This window comes from Ixodes scapularis, unplaced genomic scaffold, assembly GCF_016920785.2.
Source record: "Ixodes scapularis isolate PalLabHiFi unplaced genomic scaffold, ASM1692078v2 PGA_scaffold4__175_contigs__length_147842914, whole genome shotgun sequence".
Lineage (NCBI taxonomy): Eukaryota > Metazoa > Arthropoda > Arachnida > Ixodida > Ixodidae > Ixodes > Ixodes scapularis.
The window spans coordinates 102,154,705-102,179,650 of NW_024609879.1; the positions used below are offsets into that span (position 1 = coordinate 102,154,705).

Sequence of the window (24,946 nt, forward strand, 5' to 3'; positions counted from 1 at the left end):
TGCACTCACCGACCTCATAAACGCACGCCCTGACCGACCTCATGAACTCACTGAACTCACTGAACACATAAACTCACCGAACTCATGAACGCACCAAACTCACGCCCCTCACTCAACCTCAAACTCCTGAGTTTTCGAGACTTATGAAATCGTTCCCCATCACCTCACTCCCGATCGGTGAGGGTGAGTGAGGTAAGTGATAGAGTGCACACGAAGGAGTTTTGTCGAGGTATGCATCACGTATAAGTCACCGGAAGATTTATGTATCGAATGTCGCCGTACCAGGCTATCTCCTAGGACTGGTAGCCACCATACCTAGGCAAACCTCACTCATGACGGACCTCACTCACCTTTAATCACCCTCAACTTCACATGTGAGGTGAGGGTGAGTGAGTTTCTGAAGCAGAAAAATTCATGAGTGTCAGGGTGATTGAGGGTCGCGATGGCTGCGAGGACCGTGAGTGCGTGAGGGCGGTGAGTGCGTGAGGGGTGTGAGGGCCATGAGCGCGTGAGGGGTGTGAGGGCCATGAGCGCGTGAGGGCCGTGAGGGCGGTGAGTGGCGTGAGGGCCATGAGTGCGAGAGGGGTATGGGGGCCGTGAGGGCGGTGAGTGCGTGAGGGGGGTGAGGGCGGTAAGCGTGAGTGGCATGAGTGCGTGAGGGGCGTGAGGGTGTGAGGGTCATGAGTGCGTGAGGGGCGTGAGGGCGGTGAGTGCGTGAGAACCCCTTCAGACGGAGCAACTTTCTCAGTAATTTTGGTGTTGCTGGCGGGTTGTTCCCTAGCTTTCCCTAGATCGACAAGAATTGCTGAGATCCGGTCCGGCTCGAAACAAGCGAGCAAATCGGAGCAATTCAAAGACGTTTGAGGCGGCTGCATCCAATCAGGGACGCGGTATTTTCACGTGATACCTCGATGCCGGTTATGATGACAACAAAATACTTAGTTCTGGTTTGAAATTGATCTTTTTTGGAAATAAACTGTTTCAGAAAGATGCATTAGTATTCTCAACGAGATTTAAATGCATAAAAACACGTTTATAGCGCGTAATTGTGTGTCTAAATAGTGCAAGAAAAATAAACTTTCATGATGATGACGCAAATTGCAGCAATTTGTTGCTGCGTGTGAACGTGGGCGGCCTGTGTTGCTGGTGTTGCGACGTCGAGTTTCTGGGCGAAATTGCCCCATCGGAAGCGGGCCTGAGTGGCTTGTGGGCCACGAGTGCATGAGGGGCGTGAGGACCGTGAGGTCGTGAGGACCGTGAGGGCGGTGAGTGCGTGAGGGGCGCGAGGGCTATGAGTGCGTGAGGGCCATGAGTGCGTTAGGGGCGTGAGGGGTGTGAGGGCCGTGAGGGCGGTGAGGGGCGTGAGGACGGTGAGTGGCGTGAGGGCCATGAGTGCGTGAGGGGCATGAGGGGTATGAGTGCGTGAGGGCGGTGGGGGGCGTGAGGGCCATGAGAGCGTGAGGGCCGTGAGGGGCGTGAGGGCCATGAGGGCGGTGAGTGCGTGAGGGCCATGAGGTTCAGTGGGGGTGAGTGAAGGACTGAAGGTGAGTGTGACTGTGAGGATGAGAGTGAGTGAGGGGCTGAAGGTGAGTGTAGCTGTGAGGGTGAGGGGTGAGTGAGGGGCTTCGGGTGAGTGTGGCTGTAAGGGTGACGGTGAGTGAGGGCGACTTAAAATGTCGACCTCTGACAGCCACGCTTAACATGGAGCACAGATGTCCCGGTGAATTGTGATGTAAGCAGACGTAAGCTTTCCTAATCTAACGTAATGTTAGAAAACGGGGTTGTGTGAACCACCCTTTAGAATTATATTGTTCGCGTTGCGTATTTCAAAACACGGAAATTATTTTGGCACAGAAATAATACAACGAATTCGGGAGAAGGAACAACGAAGGTGTATATTTTTATTATTATTTTCAAATGCCACCAAGCAGCGCCGTAACCAGGGGGGGAGGGGTTAGGGGGTTCTGACCCCCCCCCCCCCCCCGAAATTTTTTTCTGGGTACGGCCCTGGTCGGTGCACTGGCAGCCAGCCGATTTCAATCTCCACCTCTGCGCACGCGCAGTGGCGCCGGTCGGCTACCGGGTACCTAACCGGGACCGGTTCTCCGGCTTGCTGTAACTCTCCATTATATGCCACCGATGCACATGATCCATTGGCGAAAATAAGACAATAGACACTTTCAAAATGGCCGGCGTTGTCCCCGAAACCCCCCCCCCCCCCTCCCCCCGAAATTTTTTTCTGGGTATGGCCCTGCCACCAAGCACCGACGTACTCGACATGTGGTGGCGGTGCAAAGAAATTCGCTTGTTTCGCCGCGGTGTGCAGAAAACCAAACCTTGGCATTCAAGGAATGTTTTTTAAAGCAACCTGTCACCGGGAAATCGGATCGGATCGCGCCGAATTTAGAGGTCAAGGAGAAAGTGCTCATTCCATGAACCAAAAAGCCGACCATACGGGGAGCTTGGCTCTACTTTCCCAGGGTCCAGTCACTTTACTGACGACCTGTGAATTCTTCCTATAGTGAGCATTAGTGAGCATTTGGCCAATCAAACGTGCCGACATCAGCGACGTTTTTGGTCGTGCCTGTTCCCATAGGCATTTTTCTAAATTACCCAAGCGTCAAAGAAAATGCTGGAACGTATAGGTACACGCGCGGCACGTGCTAGCATCTGCGGCAGTAACTTTTCTAAAACAAAAACTTAAAACAAGCTTACACACGCGTTCGTAACTTTATTTACTTCAAAATCTTTCATGCTGGGATGGCGTGCGCGTGAGGCGTGTGTACCGATATTCCCAGCATTCATTTTGAAGCTTGTGTAATTTAGCGATAGTATAGCGATAGGTCTATAGCACCGTGGTCTATAGGAGACGAGATTGCCGAAATCGAACACCTCCGACTTTGTGAATCGAAGGCGACGTACGAGGACCAACTTCTCCGTTTTCGGCTGTATGCTGTCTAATATGTTTTCCTTTTCTGGTTTCGGGAAGCTGCGTAATGCCGCCGTTAGAGCTTCAGGTCTGGCTCTGAACAGAGAGGAAAGACTGTATTTTTAAAAGTGTCTATAAACTGAAAGACACTCTGCAGACGACACACGAAGCTTGTGTAACAGATTACCATTGTCAACCATATCAAAATAAATGACAATGATTTCACAAGTTTTCCGATGTAATTCGTTCCTGGGATGTTGAGATGAAATCTCACTAATGGACATAAATTGTGTTGTTCACAAACCCAACAACAATTTCCTACTCACTCGAGAATTTGTCCGTGGGCCAGTGGCCATGCTTGAATCTCCAGCCTAAAAGATAAAAAGAGAAAACGATTTAAGCTGGGTCACATTTTACTGGCTTTATGGCTTTATTAGAAGACGCTCCGTAGTTCATATACAGTGATGTCTCGTTAATATGGACACCTCCGTTCCCGTAAAAAATCGTCCATAATGTGAGTTGTCCATAATAACGAGACAAAAATGCATGTATTTTCCCAGTTTGTCCCCTAAAGTGGTGTTCATATAACGGGGCATACATATTGCCACGCGCACGCTCGGCGACGCGTGGTAATATAACTGCAAAGTATATTGAACCATGGCTGTAAAGCATTTTGAACAGTGTTCTGAGAAGCATGGACACGACTGCATGGTCATAAAAATCTTTTTCCAAACTCTTATTTCCTTTATTTCGTTATTAACTGTCGACAGAACTGTAAAAAGGCCGAGCAGGCTAACATTAGATTGATAACATAAAAGAAACAATAAACACAAGGAGCACGAGCGTGGTCGAGCCCAATACCTTCTCATACCTAAGTGTCTGGACACGCTTCACATCTACACGATTGTTGTCCATCGCAGAGGTCGGCATTTTAGGTCGCCCTCACTCACCCTCACCCTACAGCCACACTCACCCTCAACCCCTCACTCACCCTCACCCTCACAGCTACACTCACACTCAGCCCCTCACTCACCCTCATCCTCACAGTCACACTCACCTTCAGCCCTTCACTCACCCTCACTGAACCTCACGCCCCTCACGCACTCATACCTCTCACGCCCCTCACGCACTCATGGCCCTCATGCCACTCACCGTCCTCACGCCCCTCACGCACTTATGGGCCTCACGACACTCATGGCCCTCACGCCACTCACCGCCTTCATGCCCCTCACGCACTCATGGCCCTCACGCCCCTCACGCCCCTCACGCACTCATGGCCCTCACGCCACTCACCGCCCTCACCGCCCTCACGCTCTCATACCCCTCACGCCCCTCACGCACTCATGGCCCTCACACCCTTCACGCACTCACCGCCCTCACGCACTCATGGCCCTCACGCCACTCAGGCCCGCTTCAGACGGAGCAATTTCACCCAGCAACTTGTCGTCGCAACACCAGCAACACGGGCCGCCCGCGTTCACACGCAGCACCCAACTGCTCCAATTTGCCATCCTTATCATGAGATTTTATTTTTCTTGCACTGTTTAGACAAATAATTGCGCGCTATAAACGTGTTTTATGCATTTGAATCTCGTTGAGAATACTAATGCATCTTTTTGAAACGGTTTATTTCCGAAAACGATCAATTTCAAACCAGAACCAAGTCTTTTGTTGTCATCACCGGCAGGAGGTATCACGCGAAAATATCGCGTCCCTGATTGGATGCAGCCGCTTCAAACGTCTTCGAATTGCTCCGAATTGCACGCTTGTATTGCCGCGCGCAAGGCTGAGAAAGCAACGCTCGGTCACGGTCCTCCGGAAAGTTCCCGTTTATTCATGTACCGCACGTAACTTCTATCATTTATCCCTGCTTTTGTTTTCTAGAAAGTGCGTGTTCATTCTCGCCCCGATCACGCGACGCTCGAACCGCTTTCGCCGAATCTTCGAGATAGCGGCGCACTCTAGATAAGAGGCCGCCCGCGACCTTGTCGAGTCAGTCTCGCCCTAGCGCTCGATCCTGCGGTTTCGCCGACATCGACGCCCGCGACGCTCTGCTGTTTTCTTTTGTACCCTTTTATTTTTGGCACAAGTTCGCCACATTAAACGTTTATTTCTTCTTGTTCATTTTCTGTTTTCTTTTGGTCACCACCCGTGACATTTTGGTGGAGGTGCGGGGTACCGCATGCCCGTGCAGCGTTCCCCTCCAAGGGACCGCAGTGCAAGTCCGATTCCCGGCTCGGTGAGAAGACCACTCACCGCAGAACCTGAAATTCGGACCAGCCGCCGCACCAAGGGAGAGGATCCTGAGTACGGTTTGCTCCTGGACAAGCCCAAGCCGCAGAAGACGACGATGGCCAACCAGTCGCAAGCCCCTGCCGCTTCTCCCGTCGTCTACATGCCCGTCGCACCGCGGACGGCTGCCCCCTTCCACGGTGAACTCTACGAAGACGTCGAAGACTGGATTGACCAGTATGAACGCGTTGCCCGCCACAATGGCTGGACCGACGAGCAACGCCTGCACAATGTCTACTTCTCGCTTGAGGGAACCGCCAAGCACTGGTACGAGAACCATGAGTCCTCTTTGACGTCGTGGGACATCTTCAAGACCAACCTGAAGGCTACGTTCGTCAACCACCACCGCCGAGAGAGAGCCGAGGACCTACTGCGAACCAGGACCCAGGGCCCCAATGAAAGCGTCACGAGCTTTGTGGAAGACGCGCTCCGCCTGAGCTCCCGCGCCGATCCTCAGGCCACCGAGGGAAAGAAGCTGCGCATTTTGATGCGGGGCGTGAAGGACGACATCTTCGGAGGCCTCGTCCGCAACCCGCCGGCAACCGTCGACGCCTTCGTCAGCGAGGCGACAAACATCGAGCGCGCCCTCCAAGCGCGCGCTTCCCACTACCAGCGGCAGCCAAGCGTCACTGCAACCGCGCTCCTTAGCGGTGAAAACGTGCCTGGTACGGACATCCGCGAAATTATCCGGGAGGTTGTCCGGGAGGAACTGCGGAGGTTGCTGCCAACCACCAGCCGTCCGCCAACCATTTCCATCGCCGAGGCTGTCCGAGAAGAAGCGCATCGCGCGCTCCAACCAGAGGTTCCCGTCACCAGGGTGGCACCGGAGGAACCGACGTTGAGCTACGCCGCCATGGCCCGACGACCGCCGCAAGCTGCCCGCCAAGCCACGGCGCCACCCCGAAGAGACGCCCCAACGCCGCAGTACCCCCGACGGCAGGAAGATCAGGCGCACGTTCCCCCAGAGCGACCTGCGCCGAGGAAGACAGACGTCTGGAGGACGGCCGACCGACGCCCGCTGTGTTACCACTGTGGGGAAGCTGACCATGTGTACCGCCGATGCCCATACCGACGACTCGGGCTGCGCGGATTCCACCCAAGCGACCCGCGCCCCCGGTATGGTGAACGCCCTCGGGAGATCGACGAGTACCTGCGACGACCCCAGTCCCCCGAGCCTGCGTCACACCGAGAGTTCCGGTCGCCGTCACCGCGACGTCCAGCTTCGCCGATGCACCGACCCCGACGTGAAAGCCTGTCACCCCTCGCTCCTCGCCGGGGAAACTAGGCGCGGCAACCCCTGGAGGTGGAGTTGCCGAAGACGACCGACGCCAAGATCCTCCACGAACGTCGGAGGGCCCCCACTCGAACGCTACCAGAGACCGAAACGACGCCCCTGCAGCGGTGTCCAATAACCTGAATGTCGTCATTGACGGCTACGACGCATCAGCACTCGTGGACACCGGAGCGGACTACTCGGTCTTGAGTGGAAGGCTCCCCCGCCGCCTTCGCAAAGTCATGACGCCGTGGGATGGACCCCAAATACGAACCGCAGGGGGACATCTCATCACGCCCGTCGGAAGGTGCACTGCTCGAGTCGAGATTCACGGCGAGACGTGTCCGGTAAAGTTCGTCGTTCTGCAAGACTGTTCGAGGGACGTTATTCTCGGAATGGACTTTCTCTGCGAGTATGGCGCCGTCATCGACCTCGGAACAAACCGGCTGACGCTTCGAAAACCTGCTCCACCAGCGGAGGAACCCCAAGCGACGTCACCCACGGTCCGAGTCCTCGCAAACCACGTAAACCTACCACCGCGGTCGAGTGTTTTCGTACTGGTCGGGATCGATGAAGCTTCCGGTGGCGAAGTTCTTCTCGAGGGAAGCCTCCAATTGCTACTGGGAAGAGGCATAGGCGTCGCAAGGGGAGTAGCTGAACTTCAGGATGGGCGGACTGTGGCCCTCGTGACGAACTTCCGAAACGAAACGCAACACCTCACGAAAGGTGCAGCCGTGGGCCACGTCGAGAAACTCCGAGACCCCGCCGAAATCACCGCGATTACTGACGAATCCTCGCCGCCCCAGCAAGACAGTACGTCGCCAACACAGCTCGACATTGACCCTAAGCTTCCGGACCCTAAACGGCGTCAGCTGGTTAACCTCCTCGCCGAATACCGCGACTGCTTTGCGACGTCGTCGAAGGTGCGCCAGACCGCGGTTGCCAAGCACCGCATCGTTACCGAGGACGACGCGCGCCCTGTGCATCGATCGCCGTACAGAGTCTCCGCTAAGGAAAGGGAGGTGATCCATCAGCAAGTCCAAGAGATGCTGAATGACGACATAATCCAACCTTCAAGCAGTCCATGGGCCTCCCCAGTCGTACTGGTTAAGAAGAAGGACGGAACGCTTAGGTTCTGCGTGGACTACCGGCAGCTGAACGCGGTGACGAAGAAAGACGTCTATCCACTCCCCCGCATCGACGACACGTTAGACCGGCTGTGCCACTCCCGATACTTTTCATCGATGGACCTGAAGAGCGGCTACTGGCAGATCGAAGTCGACGAGCGGGACCGAGAGAAGACAGCTTTCGTGACACCGGATGGGCTGTACGAGTTCAAGGTGATGCCCTTCGGACTGTGCACGGCGCCAGCAACTTTCCAGCGTGTCATGGACACCGTACTGGCAGAACTGAAGTGGCAGAGCTGTCTCGTCTACCTCGACGACGTCGTTGTGTTTTCCAGCGACTTCGACGAGCACCTGCGACGACTGCGAGCTGTTCTCCAAGCCATACGGACCGCCGGACTCACCCTGAAGCCGTCAAAGTGTCGGTTCGCTTATGACGAGCTGAAGTTCCTACGTCACGTGGTCAGTAACGAAGGCGTTCGCCCCGACCCAGAGAAGACTCGCGCCGTCGCAGCATTTCCAGCGCCGGCAGACAAGAAGGCCGTGCGAAGGTTCCTTGGGCTATGTGCTTACTATCGGCGCTTCGTTCGAGATTTCGCGAGGATTTCCGCACCGCTCACAAGCCTCACGAAGGACGCCGAGAAGTTCGAATGGGCCGAGGAGCAGCAGCAGGCATTCGACGAGCTGAAGCGACGACTGCAGGCGCCTCCCGTTCTTGGACATTTCGACCAGGATGCGGAAACCGAGATTCACACGGACGCAAGTAACGCAGGACTTGGCGCGGTACTGGTTCAAGTACAAGAAGGCACCGAGCGAGTCATCGCCTACGCAAGTCGGACATTGTCCAAGGCGGAGCGAAATTACTCCACGACTGAAAAAGAATGCCTTGCGGTCGTCTGGGCGATCACGAAGTTTCGTCCGTACTTATACGGAAGCCCGTTCCGCATAGTCACGGACCACCATTCGCTCTGCTGGCTTGCGAACATCAAGGACCCGTCAGGACGCCTTGCGCGATGGAGTCTCCGACTACAAGAGTTCAACATGACCGTAGTCTTCAAGTCAGGCCGCAAGCACAGCGACGCCGACTGCCTGTCCAGAGCTCCCGTCGAAACACCTTCCGACAGCAGCGACGACGATGACGACGAGTGTTTCCTGGGCGCAGTGAACAGCGACGACATGGCCCGACGTCAGCGAGACGATCCTGAGCTGCGCGCACTAATAGAGCACCTGGAAGGGCGTGGGAGTGCCATACCACGTGTTTTTTCACGAGCCATGCCGACCTTCGCCATTAGACAAGGTGTACTCTACAAAGAGAACTTTGGGAACAACAACTCGACGTGGCTGCTGGTAATCCCGATCGACCTTCGGGAGGAGATCTTCCATGCCTGCCACGACGACCCGACGTCCGGACACCTTGGTTACAGCCGGACACTTGCCCGTATTCGTGATAAGTATTACTGGCCAAAGCTCCCCAAAACCGTCCACCTATACACACGATCATGCCATGAATGCCAGCGACGAAAGAAGCCTCCGACGAAGCCGGCCGGACTCTTGCAGTCCATTCCTCCGCCAACGGCACCCTTCCAACAGATCGGAATGGATCTACTTGGCCCTTTTCCGCCGTCGACGTCGGGAAATCGCTGGATCATCGTCGCCACAGATTATCTTACGCGGTACGCCGAAACGAAAGCCCTTCCTTCCGGAACTGCTGTGGAAGTTGCCAAGTTTTTCATTGAATCCATCGTCCTCCGGCACGGCGCTCCTGAAGTCCTGATCTCAGACCGTGGATCATCGTTCATGGCCCAGCTGACACAAGAAGTCCTTCGTCTCAGCCACACCAGCCATCGTCACACTACGGCGTACTACCCTCAGACCAACGGGCTGACGGAAAGACTCAATAAGACCATCGCCGACATGATTTCCATGTACGTCGACGTGGAGCACAAGACATGGGACCAGGTGTTGCCGTATGTCACCTTTGCCTACAATACGGCCGTGCAAGAAACCACCGGCGTTACACCCTTTCAACTGGTTCATGGTCGCAAAGTGACGACAATGCTGGACGCAATGTTACCCCACGAACCGGCTGTCGACGGAAGCGACGACGCCCAGGTGGTTGCCCAACGGGCAGAAGAAGTCCGTCAGCTCGCCAGACTCCGGATTCAAGCCCAACAGCGTATCGACACTGGCCGCTACAACCTTCGTCGCCGGGACGTCCACCTCCAGCCGGGAGACAGGGTGTGGGTCTGGACACCGATCCGCCGCCGTGGTCTCAGCGAGAAACTCCTGAAGCGCTACTTTGGACCCTACAAAGTGCTTCGTCGACTCGGGGATCTGAACTACGAGGTGATGCCCGACGGAACACGAACATCGTCACGCCGCCCACCACGACCTGAGGTCGTCCACGTCGTGCGCCTGAAGCCGTACTACGCTCGATAGGACTGTGGACCTTTTGTGCTCCAAAAGACTCTTTAGTTTATCGTTCTTTTTTATTTTGATTTGTTTTACACTGCATCGGGGCGATGCAGTTTTAAAGGGGGGAGTAATGCCGCGCGCAAGGCTGAGAAAGCAACGCTCGGTCACGGTCCTCCCGAAAGTTCCCGTTTATTCATGTACCGCACGTAACTTCTATCATTTATCCCTGCTTTTGTTTTCTAGAAAGTGCGTGTTCATTCTCGCCCCGATCACGCGACGCTCGAACCGCTTTCGCCGAATCTTCGAGATAGCGGCGCACTTTAGATAAGAGGCCGCCCGCGACCTTGTCGAGTCAGTCTCGCCCTAGCGCTCGATCCTGCGGTTTCGCCGACATCGACGCCCGCGACGCTCTGCTGTTTTCTTTTGTACCCTTTTATTTTTGGCACAAGTTCGCCACATTAAACGTTTATTTCTTCTTGTTCATTTTCTGTTTTCTTTTGGTCACCACCCGTGACAGTATTGAGCAGGAACGATCTCAGCAATTCGTGTCGATCTAGGGAAAGCTAGGGAACAACCTGCCAGCAACACCAAAATTGTTGAGAAAGTTCTCCGTCCGAAAGGGGCCTCACACACTCACCGCCCTCACGCCCCTCACACACTCATGGCCCTCACACCCCTCACGCACTCACCGCCCTCACGCACTCATACCCCTCACGCCCCTCGCGGCCCTCATGCCACTCACACACTTACCGCCCTCACGCCCTTCATGCACTCATGGCCCTCACACCCCTCACGCACTCACCGCCCTCACATGCCCTCACGGTCCTCACTGCCCTCACGGCCCTCACTCACCCTCACGCTCATGAATTTTCCTGGTTTGGAAATTCACTCACCCTCACCTCATTTGTGAAGATGAGGGTGAGTGAGGGTGAGTGAGGGCCCTCATGAGTGAGGTTTGCCGAGGTATGGTCCATCGTGGCACCGGCAGATCAACAACAGCCTCCGAGACTCCAGCAGTTGGGATAAGCTCGAGCGGGCGGTTTCAAGAGCAAGTCAGTTCAACCACCGCTCAGCTTACTGCTATTTGTAAACCCCTCAAATTTATATTTAACTTGAATGCCCCACATACTTCTCATAATCACAAAATCTAAAACGGCTCAACGACTTTCTATACCAGGATCTCTCGGCGAGACTGCCATCGACCCCAGATATAACTAACAGACCTTTCGCACCTTGGATTCAAAGTATAGTTTCAGTAGGTGCCCTCACATGTGGTATTATTTGAAAACACAAGGGCGGATCAGTTGGCTGGACTCGCACATAGTTTACTACGTTCATTCCCAAGCCCTATGGATCTCAAGGGACCACCCCGAGCCATCAGATGGGGTGTTAGTGACACCCTTCCACCACTTTCGCAGCACACCAGCCATGCCTAACTAAAAATATAAAGCAAAACCAAAATCGAGGTTTTTTTTTTTTGCGCTTTTGATGTAGGAGGGCATTCACACGAGACTTTCGCTCAAAGATATGAGTTGTTGACTATCTTGAATGCATCAAATGCTCCGATGATGATACCTCTGCCCACGTCCTGCTATATATACACTGTGCGGAGTACTCGGACGCCCGTCAGGTCCTGCTTGCCAAGCTCTCAGAGAATAGGAATTGGGAATCCTTTGGAAAAGACCATAATCATTTCTTCTGGCTCCATTCGCCGCCACCGGAAAATTCAGAAGTATACCTCTCGAGTCAGTCGGCCGCGCTGATATATATAGACTGTAGAAGATTCCCTCTCCTCTCAATAAGACTTATTTCATTTCTCCTCTCTGCCTACTCTTTCTTTTTCTCATTTTGAATTCTTTCGAGCTTTACCTTTCTGTTTCTCTCATTTCCTTTCTTTATTTTTTCCAAGAAAAAACAGTTCGGCAACCCCGTCAGAACAAACATCCCCCTGGTATAGTAACACTGTTACGCTGGGAATGCTTTACTACTCTAGTTTCTGTTCATTGAACTATTATTTTAAACGTAACTTTAATGTGTCTCACCTCTAGCCATCTCCAGCTTTTCGAACCACTCGGGGTCGTCTTTATCTATTTGAAAAAAGGGCAAGGTTAAATATGATGAAATATTGCTTCTAGATTGAAGTCAATAAAAATTAAAAGAACAGTACAGATGTGACAACTAAGTTCTTTAACATAATTGCACGATAATAAAATTAAAACTCTCCCTCCGTTCCTCCAAGACTTAAGAAACATTTTGCCGTTATTACAAGGTTTCTTCACACAAGCAAGCTACTGTGTCGGGACCTCGCATTTATTTTCTTACTGCGTAACTCGGCTCCACAATGTGACGCCGCGACACAACGTGACCTGGAGGGGCCAGACACATGTCAAGTTGTCACGCGATCCGTTGTCAATTTTTGTTTTGTTTTGTACTCATAGCTAAAAGTACGCCTCTTTGTATATATATAGGTATATTTGCTTTTATTCCTCTATATTAATGCACGTCTAACTGTTGTCGAATCTTGGAGATGGGGCGTCGTCAAGCTACACTTGTTGCAGTTTTTTTTCCCAGCCGCCATCTTTCTTGTGACATAAAATAAAGCATTGTTCAATTGATTCATTCATTGATACCAGTTACGTGACCACGTAACGACGTGACTCATAACGACGTCACGTTAAATTCAGTCGGACGTCAGCCCTCTCAATTCAGATGAACCTATGGCGGCTTGCTGGGAACAATTGACGCTTTTCAAAACCCCATCAAGCTACATTGCGGCCGCCATTGCTCGGGCACAAAACCTATGATTGGATCCGAGTCCTCACCGAAAGCAGACGCAGCGCAATTGAGACTCCGCTAGCTAAAATGTACTAATTTGATTTCGAACAAGCCGGTCTTGTTCTTCGTTTTTTTGCCCTTATCGGGATTATCAAAAGCTGCCTCGCATGTATGCATCTATCGTCATAGTTATCGTGTTTGCAATCAATATATCAATATTAAGTTCTCACAGTTTGGGATGTCATTGGACCTTGAGGCGATGTTTGGCTTTTGAATGGCACGTACGGCGTGAGGCATTGAGCCGCCCTGCGACCGAGCCATCGCAACCAGTGGCTCGATAGAGTGCGTTGCGTTCAGCAGTCCACTCTAACAGGTAAAGGCGAAACAGTAAAGCGACCCAATTAATTAATTATTTAATGTTTTAAACGCTAGATGCATTGCCTCCCTTATCAGCGTACCATTTTATAAAATCCGTCAGATTGCTCCAAGGATATCGCGGCAAAGTGCCTACGGTCATGGTACAACCGCTCCGAAAGTAGTCTCCCGGGTAGCTGTTTGGTAAAGAAAGCAAAATGACTTTGTTTTAGTCAGAAATGAAAGAGTTAAGCCGCGTTCACACTGCTAATACACAGAACAAAACAGTCTGCAGACACAATCTTAGGCGTGTCCACAAACATTGTCTTCATATTACGCAAAACAGTGCCTTGTATGGCAGTCCTGTAACATTGGTCATACAAAAACGGTCTGCAGGTATGTTCGAAGCATACGTATATTTATGAAACAAGCACTCTTCGAACATGCTTCAGGCGTGACCGTTGCAGATAATTTTGTCATCATGTATGCAGATAACAACGTCTCTTTTTTTTGATGTATGATCAGTGTGACCTCGGCTTGACATTTTAAAGGATAATAATATTAAATATTTCTACGCTATCGTAGACCCTTTTCAAATACTTATCAAGCGACAGTGTGGTATGCCACTGCTTGGACACGAAGTGTATGATTGGATTCGAGTCTTCGACGAACGCTGGCGCAGCTCTCGTGTCGAATTTGTGCTAAGAATACGTGCCCAAATAATAGCGGACTCGGATGATTCTTCTGCGGCTACCCGATGGCGCCCGCTTTTGAAAAGGGAGTAGTGTAACCACCAAGTTCACTAGATCGAAATACCAATACGCCGAGAAAGAACCAAAGAAAAGTATTTTGGAACAAGTATGCGGCACTGAACTAAAAGGTTATAGCTTATCCTAGAGCCACTAAATTACGCTTAGGGTATCGGCACTCCGTTCCCCGATTCGCTAGTGGGCGCTGCCATCGTGGTGCTTAGTGAAGAGCAGACGCAACTGTCGGTCGTCACGATTAAAAAATGCGACTTCCTAAGCCTTAGGTATACGGTGCTAGAATGCGCGGGTGATATAGTTTTGCTCTGTCGCGAACTGATTTAACGTGTCTGGAGGACGGAAAAGCGTTTTTTGCGATTTCAGATAAAGCTTCAGATAACTTGCCACCAAGATGGCTGGAGTGTCGTTAGAGCCAGCCAGACCAGTGGCCCACATCGTGTCTTCGACCGACAGGGCGCTCACGCTGCTCGGTTACAAGCTCGACCGCAAGCTGGGAGAGTTAAAAGCCCGCTTTCGCGAAGACCACCGTCCGGCCAAAATCGACGTCAACCCCTGGAGCCCCGCCAAAGCAGTGCCGGACTCCTTGCGTCGCTGGAAATTCGGCCGGCTCGTCTGCGAGCTGGGCACGCTGGGAGAACTTGCCAGGCGCATGGAGAGCGGCCTGCTATAAGTCACCAGTCCACGGCGACCCCGCGAAGACCACCGTCGCGAAGACCGCTGCTGGGCCTAACGCTGTTCACCCTTTTCACCATCCAAGCATCATCATCATCATCCGACATGCATCCAGTCAATATGCCCTCATCACCCGCAACATAAACCCGCACCCTAGACCAGAAGCTCAATTTTAACATCGGCATGCATCTTGTATATAAGATCAGCCCATAATCACGCTCATAAAGGGGTATTCACACGAGGGAGAAATCCCGGGGACTTCTCCCCGGCACGCGCATCCCACGACGAAAACGTCAGGCTTTGCGATGTGCAAAAGCCTCGCGTTTTCATCTCGTGATGCGCGCGTGCCGGGGAGAAATCCTCGTGTGAATACCCCTTAACTGTACTTCGTCTCACCCTACAATGGACAAAAGGCAAAAGCTACAAACCGCCAGATCCAATCCCGAGACACTTCGAAATTGTGTAATATTTCACTTCCATGCAGGTTTCGGTGCCCCTTCTCGGATCACTAATGGGGATGGGCGGACAATGGTTTGAATCGAAAAGCACTGAGTGACTCAACAATTATACATTGCATAGAACGCCACGACTTACAGGCTCTTTGCAGTGTTGAAGCTATAAAAACGATCCAGCCCTTTTGGATTCGGAGCATTATTCATCCACTCCTAATCAATATTAAACGTGCCATGGCTTAGTGTGGAACGTGATTGGACCCGGGGGGGGGGGGGGGGGGGGGGGCGGCACGCGAGGCTTTTGTCGGGACAAAGTATAGATCGTAGGACAGGATAAAGTATAGACGCGGCACCACGGGCCTCTTCAGTACGGGCTGTCGCCTTTCCGTGGTGCCGTGGCTCCCTGAGCCATTAAATACTACTATTGCTATTACCTTTAACCTAAGGCGTAGCTGATGTAGCGGCTCTAGGCTAGCCTTTGGAGTATATGGCCTAGCGAGAGAAATGGCTCGGCATACGCTCACTGAGAATGGTCTTTTTACACGTAAAAGCCGCGCCAAACAATTATTTTCGGAAGCTTTTTTTTTTTCTTTTTTAGAGGCAAGTGCCCTAATTGCATACGACAGTGAAGGATCATATTTACGGTCACTACAGTTGCTGACAGCTGAAAAAACACATGGCGGGACGAGCACCGAGCATCTCATTATCGCTTCGCAGCCAATGAGAGTGCCGAATTAGAGAATAAGAACGCTGGAGGACCAATCAGAAGGCAAGAAGCGGGAACTTAAAAGGCCATGCCCCGCTTTTCTTAAGCATTCACTGGTTATACTCCGACAGCTTGAGAAAAAAAGAAGAGGTAATAATGTTGTACGTATGTTCAGAAAGCGGGAAGTTGCCCCAGTGTGCATCTGGGGAATCGGCTGTAGACGAGAAATTTAGCCAGTGCAGTACCGCGACTAGCCTGAGGTCTGCAACGAGCATCACGTAGTAGTGATGCGCGACCGCACGCCGGTATGATCGGTACGACACTCGTCCAGAGCGAAACGGGCAGAGTAGAGCCCACTAAATGAGCTGCGCTTAGAGTATCGGCACTCTGTTCCGCGACACCATTGTGGGCGCCGCCGTTATGGTTCGTATGCAGAGCCGACGCAACTGCCGGTCGTCATGATTCAAAAGTGCGACTTCCTCAGCATTAAATTTTGGTGTTAGGAAGCTTATGTAATATTGCTTTGCTAGCTGTGTCGCGAACTGTCCAAACATTTCTGGAGGGCGGAAAAGTGTTTCCTGTGATATCAGATAAAGCTTCAGATAACTGCCAACCATGATTTTAAGCCACAATATGGGCTAAATAAGCTATTTCGAAGCGTCGCTTATTTAGTGGCTCTAGGGCAGGGGTGGGAATCGAATCCAGCGCGAACTTTCGCTTCACGCGCTCTGAGCTTCAATGAGTTAAAGGTATCCATAAAGTTATTTTTCGGCTACTTCTTCCTTAGCTGTGATCCCCAACTCAAAGCGAAATAAGATATCACGTGCTCGTGCTGTCTTGGGCACCCGATGTCATGACTCCAAGCTCCCACTATTGTGAATTAGAACTATAGTCCGTTGCAACTCAAGAAGGTAGGGCGAGGGAAAGAAAGGCCAGGGTGGAGGAAGCAGAGGGAACACTGGAGAGGAGAGAGGGAAACCTCCTCCTCTCTTTAGCGTTCCGTCTGCTTCCCACTTCCCGGCCTTCCTTTCCCTCGCCCTACTTTCTTGAGTGGAAAAAGCAGCGGCGGTGCCCCCTCGGCCGTGTGAAGCCCTACGGTGCTGAAAGCCGCGTGTGGCGCTGGTGTCAAAATCCCGATGACCTCGTGCTTCTCATGCTGTGTGCTAAAACGAAAACGACAAGAAAAAACGGGAGCGACTGGAACAGGCTTACGGCTCGCGGTTGTCATGTGTGAGCAAGGCTTGGCAGTGTTCGGTAAAATAAAGCCCCTTGATAAAAGCATTTTTAACAAGTACCGCCAACCATTGTTGTGGAAGCGCTCGAGACACGTGCCATGAGCGGGTGCTCCGCCGCCATTCGCTTTCAACGCCCGCTCATTTCAGTGCTGCGCCGCCATTTGCTTCCAAGGGCCGCTCGAGACATGGTCCTCGTGCACTCGCGCATTTGACGCTACTTGCAAGACGAGCGCAAACACATCAAGGGGCTTTACGGTAAAAGAGCACTATACGCCACCTGGTAGGTGCGACACGATCTGTCTTACGCGGAGCATGGCCTCCGAGATTTTTCGCGCTCTGGCAGCGCTTCTCAGTCCATTGCATCCGCCAGTGGAGACTGCTACTGTGAAGCAGTTGGTGGAGCTTGCAACTAGATCAAAGTAAAGCTCCTCTACCCTGGAAAAAGTGGCGCCATCCATTGTTGTGGAAAGGCTCGAGACAGGTGCCGCGCGCCACTTCTGGGAAGAATATGGCGTCTGAAATCTAGCTCAGTGCTAGAGCTGCGTTCTGCCACCAAGAGCTGCACGTTGCACGTGCCTCCTGCATCGACGCACCTTGCGCTATACTTTTGAAACATGAAGGGGCGTGAAACCAAAGAATACAAAGAAATAGCCGCAATGTGTCATCATCCCCATTCTTGTCGGTCTACGGAACTTAGAAGCAGTGCGAAACGAGCTTCCCGCCTGCCGTCGCAACACACAGACCTTTGGCAAGGAAGAAGTCCGAAACTTGAAGGTTCCTATTTCCGAAGCGAGAAGGGTGTAGTACAAATGTCAGCACAGATCAGTGAAGTTCAAAAAGCTGTCATCATGCATGACGACACAAATATTGTTATGCCTGTCCTGCCGGCCCAGGCACTATCCGCGGAGGAAAAATATAGATTCGCACTAAATTTCCCATTCTGAGCTATCATCCAGCGAAAGAGCTCAAAGACCGAAGCAGCAAATAAAAATGAGAAATCAACGGAGATCGACTGACCGCTCTCTATTGTGATGGTGAGGATAGTGAAAATGCAAGCTTCATGCCCCGGACTCACACTTGACAGCGTGCTTTGAGGCGATTCTGTTTCCGTTTCTGGCTCGGTTATAAGCGCAGCATGCGGAGATCTAGAGAACGGACTCGTCTCGCTCTTTCTGCTGGGAAGCCTAGCGTTTGGACAGGCCAGAGCAGAGTGTACGAAAAATCTCGGAGGATGATGGTCTTATCCGCGTCAGCTGCTGTGCCAGGATCCCGACAGGAAAGAGCATGGCACTTCTATGACGTCATCAGTCCAGGGGGCTATGCGCGGAGGCCCCCTGGACTAATGATAATAAGCGATGATAAGTGCCGTCACGGCACTCACTGGCTACCAACGCGAATCGAAATATTCGTCGACAGATTGATTATGGACGAGCGCACACGTCCGAGTGACAAAGTGCTCGCGTCCAGCGCTTGAGTTAGGGTCGACTGAAGTGCTTGGACACCGCGGATGGATCGCTGTGAAAAGCGGAGAGCTTTCGAAGGAAGAAAGAAACACCCAGCTCTCGCGTTTCGGTACACATATTTTCAATTTTTGTACCGAAAAAGCAGGCTTGTTGTCTTCTACACTTGTCTACTAGTTTTCTTCGGGCAACTAAAGGTTGTGCCATTAGCAATATCCAAATGTCTAGTAAATTATTTCTGCCCCCCCCCCTTAATAAGTGTAATTTCATAGTCCCTTTAACACATTCCGCCACCTATCTCCCCAGCGATTAGTGGCGGGCACAAAGGCTGACTGCCTTTGCGTCTACCCTCTCTCTCCCTGCAATCAGAGAGAACGACAGCCTCGTCTGCTTCTCTCGTTCGAATGCCGGACGCCGGCGCTCGGCGTTCGAACGCGTTCGAACTCCGAGTGGAGACAAAGGCAGCCAGCACTTGCGTCTCCCCGCGATCCTTCGAAACAGAGCTCGGCAGTCTGACGTCTTGGCACGCCCTCACATCCTCCCCTCCCTCGCTTTATATCCTCCTACATCGGCGCCCATGTCTGGAACATGCGATCGAAACCCTAAGACCATCGACATTATCTAACGTTAGAAAAAATCATCCAAGAGCTCGGCCCTTTTAGTAGATAGCGTCAAGAATGTAATTACCCTTTGCTCGATCCTTTTCCCGTTTCGATTCAAAGACACGTGAAGTTCATCGCCAATGACTGAACTTTTCGAGAGATGCAGGGTAAAATGCTCGTCGACGCGGACTATTGTCTCGTCGTCCAGCGACCTTTCCTCGATGACCACGGGATACACGATCCGGGCTCCATTGACGGCTGCAGAGAAAGTTTCGACATTTTGAGAAAGGTTTGGTCAAATTCATCGGCTACGCGTTTGCGAAAGCAGTTCTATAGAGACTTTTTCGAAACAGCCAACCGACGATTGAATGGAGTTTGCCTCTCGCATTTGAAACGTGGATCCATACGTGTACCGCTTGCTGGAACGTAGACACCGCAACAGTGCGTTCACGAGAGGGAAAACAAAAACAAAGGAACAATAACGCTGTGAATACACGTTCGCTTTAAGCTGCAGTCACAATCCTTATACATCATAAGAAAAGTCATCATACATACATCATGTATGTATGATGAGTCATCATCATACATCATGTCTGTAGACATGATGACAAAATTTTCCGCGGACATTCCTCAAGCATGTTAGAAGCTCTCTTGCTTTACATTCTCACACGAGCGCAGGCAGTTTTTATGTAACCAATAGGACCGTGATACACAAAAATTAACACGCATCGAACAGTGTCTGCTAAGGAAAGTTTTTTTTTATGATATATTTGCCGTGTGATTGTGTTTTTAAGTTATTTGCTAGATAAAAAAAAAAATTGCCGGGCCAGGGGATTGAGATTAAAGTGTAATTAAATACGACCACATTAAAAGCATTCTCATAACGTTCTGAACTATGCGGCCCCATACACACATTCACGTTTGAACTCGTTTGAGTGCGGAGCGGCGTCTTTGTGGGAGGAAGTGCTTACTAGTAGCGCCACGGTTTTAATTTTGTAAGGCCCGCGATCACAGAGCTTGCTCTTCTGGAGCAAAAGGAATACATTTTGCGAATTTTTGGGGATAAAAAATGACTCTAGGTATTTTTATTGATTTTTGCTAAAGCTATTGATTACTTAAACCACAACTTGCGGATAAAAAAAACTAGAAATGTATGGGTATCGCGGGAAAGCGTCATCTCTCATTGCGTAAAATCTTGATTATTGACAACAATACGTCCACATCAATGGTTAGTACCACTTTGGCATTCAACCAGTAGTATCTCGTTTCGGAAGAAAGTATGTTAGGCCTTTTCTTGTTTAATTTATACATTAACTACATTGTAAAATTGAATGCAGATGCTAAATATGTCATATATGTTGATAATACCAGCCTGTTCTTCAAGCCGGGTTCACACTGTCCATACATCATACAAAAGACAGTCTGCAAACACGAGTAACCGCAATATCCCTGGTTTGAATGCCGCGTGCCAAGTTTCCTCCTTGAACTCATTGGCATGCCGCATTCGAAGCACGGACCTCGCGATGACTCGCGTTCGAATCTCTATGCAGACTGTATTTTGTATGATGTATAAGCAGTGTGACCCCGTGTTTACAGGTCACTGCCGTAACAAACTAGCAAGCAGAGTGGATAACACGGCAGCAGATAAGTGTCTGCACGGGTCATTCGAATGCCCTAAAAATGTGTGGAAACAAAATTGAGGCTCTTCCATTTAGACAGCAGGTGTCTCCTGGAATCGAGTACCTGAAGGGATCAAAGGACGAGGTTGCGGACGCGCTCTCTCGGGTACCCCAGAATAGGGGTTGGCAGGAGGTGAGGAAACCGGGGGGAAGACAAGGAGCGCGGTTAAGATGTAAGAAAGTCGTCTTCGGAGGCAGAGGAGAGCCACGGCATGTTCGCTGGAAGGCAGGATAACGACTGGCAGAAGGGAAAGCAGCCAGGATTCATTGCAGATTTAGGATATAGGCTTGGGGTGGCGCGGTAAGCAAGTAAGCGCTTGTCGAAGCGCGGGGTGCAGGTGGGTTTTTATCCGTGGTTGTCGGAAAGATTACGGGAATGGCAGTCTACACCAGGAACACTGGCGGGCGAGATTGTCAGCGGGTGTCGGGTAAACTGGCGGAAATTGCGGTTGACACCGGGAACGCTGGCAGGCGAGTTAATGAGCACAATGATTTGTAACTGCTGGGCCAAGACGGCTAGTTGCTTCGCGTCACTCAAACAATCGACGAAGGGCAGAGGGACGACTGTCCTTTGAGGGGCGTCGTTCCAAGAAAGCTACGAAATGATTTATATGAATCTTTCTCGACTCCACTCTGGCCGGTCGTGGCAGTGACAGCAAGACTTTTAATAAGTTATGTCGCGTCACGACCTGGCCAGGAATGAGGCGGTAGACATTTAGGTGGCTTGCAGCTGTCCAGCTTGCCTTGAGGCGTGAACGGTTTAAACGGGCTTGCTCGCTTAGCTGCCGCCCCCTCCGACGACTGATCAGTTCCTAGAGATCGTATACACGTAGACGAAACGGGACGCTGACGGTTACATGAAGTAGCAAATGGTACATGTAGCCGTTGCGGAAGGCGGGTATTGTAGAGGGCGTGTAGGCGCAGTGAGCTACGGGGTGCCCTCTAGGGTGTGCGTAAAAAGGGTGTGCGTAAATAAACAAGGGCTTTTGCCGTCCGAGCACTCAGAGCGTCAGCTGTGTCAGTATTTCCTCCGCAGCCCTCGGCTTTGACCGCCCCCTCGGTCGCCTCGGCTTGAAGCCGCCCACTACATGGTATCAGAAGTGGGATGCCCTGTTTCCGCGGTTCGACATGGCTGCTAAGGACGCTCCGGTTCCTGCCCTTGCTGCCGCCAGTCTCCGGAGTCCGCCCCCGCTCTCCTTCGACGATGCCGGCGAGTGGCTTCCAGCAATTCGAAGACTACGCCTTCGCCACCGGCATGCGCGTGGCGCCGGACGAGACAGGAGTTAGGACCTTCCTCTATTGCATGGGTCCGCGGGCACGCATCGTCCTCAGTTCGCTCATGTCCAACGAAGAGGCCTACAAGTCTTACACAGAAGTCACCCGCCGGCTCAGCAGCTACTTCGTGCACCCCATGAACGATGTGTACGAGAGCTCCAGGCTCCACAAGCGGACGCAACAGCAAGGCGAGACCATCGACAGCTTCTTCATTGCCCTTCGGAACATGGTGCGCAAGTGTAACTATCCGTCACCAGCCGTTGAAGACCGTCTTGTTCGCGACCGTTCCGTCGGGGGTTTGGCGGATTCTCGTCTTTCGGACAAGTTGTGCCGCACCCCGAGCCTCTCCCTGGACGACGCACTGGTGCAAGCCCGTCAGCACGAAGATGCCGAGCGAGAGAAGGAACGCCTGTCCTTCACAGCTGGTCAACCGACAGCGCACGTGGACGTGGCGACTTCCCGTAAACTCGTGCAGCGCGCACACGGACGGGACCTCAGACGGGACTCTGGCAACTCTGGCAACTCTGCGTCACGTGACAGGCCTGAAAGTTCTCGAGCCAGCAACGTTCGAGAAGCTTGTAGAAGCAGCCAAAGTGCGCAGTGCCTCTTCTGTGGTCACGAGTATCACTGACGGTCGGACTGCCCAGCTGCGAAAGCGGTCTGTAACCACTGCAAGAAGCGAGGCCACGTTTCGTCAGTGTGTCGCTCAAAGAAGCGCCTCGGTTCCGTGGAGCTCCACTCCGTTGCGGCGGTGGCTCGGAACGGGCGGTACGTTGAGGTCTAGGTCAACGGGCACCCTCTCGTCTTCAAGGTGGACCCTGGCGCCGACGTTTCGGCGGTTCCGACCTTGTTCCCTGGCTGCCCTGTCGTCCTCGACAAGCCACGCGCGAGGAACTTTTCAGACCGGGGAAACAACCCCTGAAAGTTCTCGGCAACTTCTCTGCTGCGCTGTCTTGGCGAGGCAGACATGTCAACGAGCGCCTCTACGTCGTTGCTGAACAAGAGCTGCCCCCTCTCGGCTATCCCGCTATCGTCGCCCTTGGCGTTGTCAAGTTTGTCGGCGCAGTCACAGCGGCCCGGACCGCTGCTCTACCGGACACACCACCTCAGAAAGTCTCTCCAGCCCTTTTCGCCGGCCTGGGCACGTTTTCGGACGAGTACACGATCCGTATCAAGCCGGACGCGGTACCTTATTCCCTCAGCACAGCCCGGCGTATCCCGATACTCCTACGAGACGCAGTCAAGAAGGAGGTCGACACGATGGAGCAAGAGGGCGTGATCCGGCGCGTCGACAAACCGACGGACTGGTGTGCCGGCCTTGTCGTCGTACCGAAGCCAGCGGGGGGTTACCGCCTTTGCGTCGACTTGACCAAGCTCAATCAAGTTGTTCTGCGTGAGCACCACGTACTCCCGACCGTCGACCAAACCCTCGGACTTCTCGGCGATGCCTGCGTTTTTTCGAAGTTGGGCGCAACTGCGTCCCAAGTACGTTTGGCCCGGGACTCCCAGAACTATACGACCTTCATCACTCCGTTTGGCAGGTACTGCTATTGCCGCCTCCCATTTGGCATTACGTCGGCCCCGGAATATTTCCAGCGTCAGATGTCTCACCTGCTGGAAGGGTTGACCGGCACCGTTAACCTCATGGACGACATCCTCGTGTTTGGTCTCACGACGGAAGAGCACAACCAGCGCCTCCAAGCAGTCCTCGGTCGCCTCCAACAAGCGGGGGTCACTCTCAATGCCGCCAAGTGCAGTTTCGGCGTGTCAAGCGTAAGGTTTCTCGGTGTCGTCGTCGGAGCCAACGGCATTGCTCCTGATCAAGACAAGGTGGCGGCCATTCAGTGTATCCCAGCTCCTCGGGGCCAAGGGTGTCCAACGCTTTCTGGGTATGCTCAACCATGTGGGTCGCTTCCTCCCGGATCTTTCTCAGACGACTGGGCCGATCCGGAGCCTCCTGAACAAAACTGCAGCCTGGACGTGGGGACCAGCGCGAGCCTCAGCGTTTGAAAGCTTAAGGCTATGCTGTCCTCGGACACCTGCCTCGCAAGGTACAACCCTGCACTCCCGACGACAGTCTCTGCAGATGCCAGTTCCTTCGGGCTGGGTACAGTGCTTCTTCAAGACCAGCCATCAGGGGATCGCACCAGTGGCATATGCCTCCCGGGCACTGACAGAAACGGAACAAAGGTACAGCCAGATCGAAAAAGAGGCACTGGCTGCCACCTGTGCCATTAACCGCTTCGACGAGTTTCTGCGGCGCCTTCGTTTCACCCTGGAGACTGACCATCAGCCGTTGTTCAAGCTCCTTGAAACCGCGGACCTTAACCTCATGCCACCCCGGATCCAGCGCTTTCGTATCCGCCTCCTCCAGTACCAGTTTGATGTCAAGTGTGTGCCTGGGAAACAGTTGGCTACTGCAGATGCACTCTCGTGTGACCCGGTCGACCAGCTGCCAACGACTCCAGCCATCGACAAGGTTGAGCTGTACGTCCAAGAAGGGCTTCGCGCTATCCCTCCCACGTTTGCGGTCCACCTCGACGACTTTCGTGCCCACCAGGTTGCGGATTGGGAGTGCGCTCAGCTGAGGGCGTACTGCGAGCAAGGGTGCCTCGAAAAAGAAGTCTGCCCGTCGGCATGGCTCAGTTTTGGGGTCGTCGCGCTGAACTCAGTGTCGGCGACGACCTTCTCCTCTGCGGGGGACGTCTACTAGTGCCTGCTTCTCTGCGGAAACACGTCCTGTCCCTCATTCATGACGGACAACTGGGAGTGAACCGCTGCCGCGCTACCGCCAGAGAAGCTGTCTGGTGGCCGACCATGGGGAGGCAGATAAAGGCAATGGTGGAGAACTGCCTCAACTGCGCCACCACGCGGGTCCAGCGAGCAGAGCCACTGCTTCCTACAGTGACGCCTAGCGGCCCCTGGGAGAGAGTCGG

The 24,946-nt window shown here is 52.7% G+C and overlaps 1 protein-coding gene across 1 annotated transcript in view; it reads right to left on the reverse strand.

Moving 5' to 3' along the window:
* Positions 1 to 24,946, reverse strand: part of LOC115315308 (venom metalloproteinase antarease-like TtrivMP_A) — a 79,190-nt gene that overhangs the window by 44,381 nt on the left and 9,863 nt on the right. The window contains exons 2-6 of the mRNA XM_042293272.1: positions 19,142 to 19,314; positions 13,267 to 13,359; positions 13,039 to 13,174; positions 12,076 to 12,120; positions 3,256 to 3,300 (exon numbers count right to left, since the gene is read on the reverse strand). Coding sequence (XP_042149206.1) covers positions 3,256 to 3,300; positions 12,076 to 12,120; positions 13,039 to 13,174; positions 13,267 to 13,359; positions 19,142 to 19,314 — 492 coding nt within the window. The remainder of the gene's footprint in view (positions 1 to 3,255; positions 3,301 to 12,075; positions 12,121 to 13,038; positions 13,175 to 13,266; positions 13,360 to 19,141; positions 19,315 to 24,946) is intronic.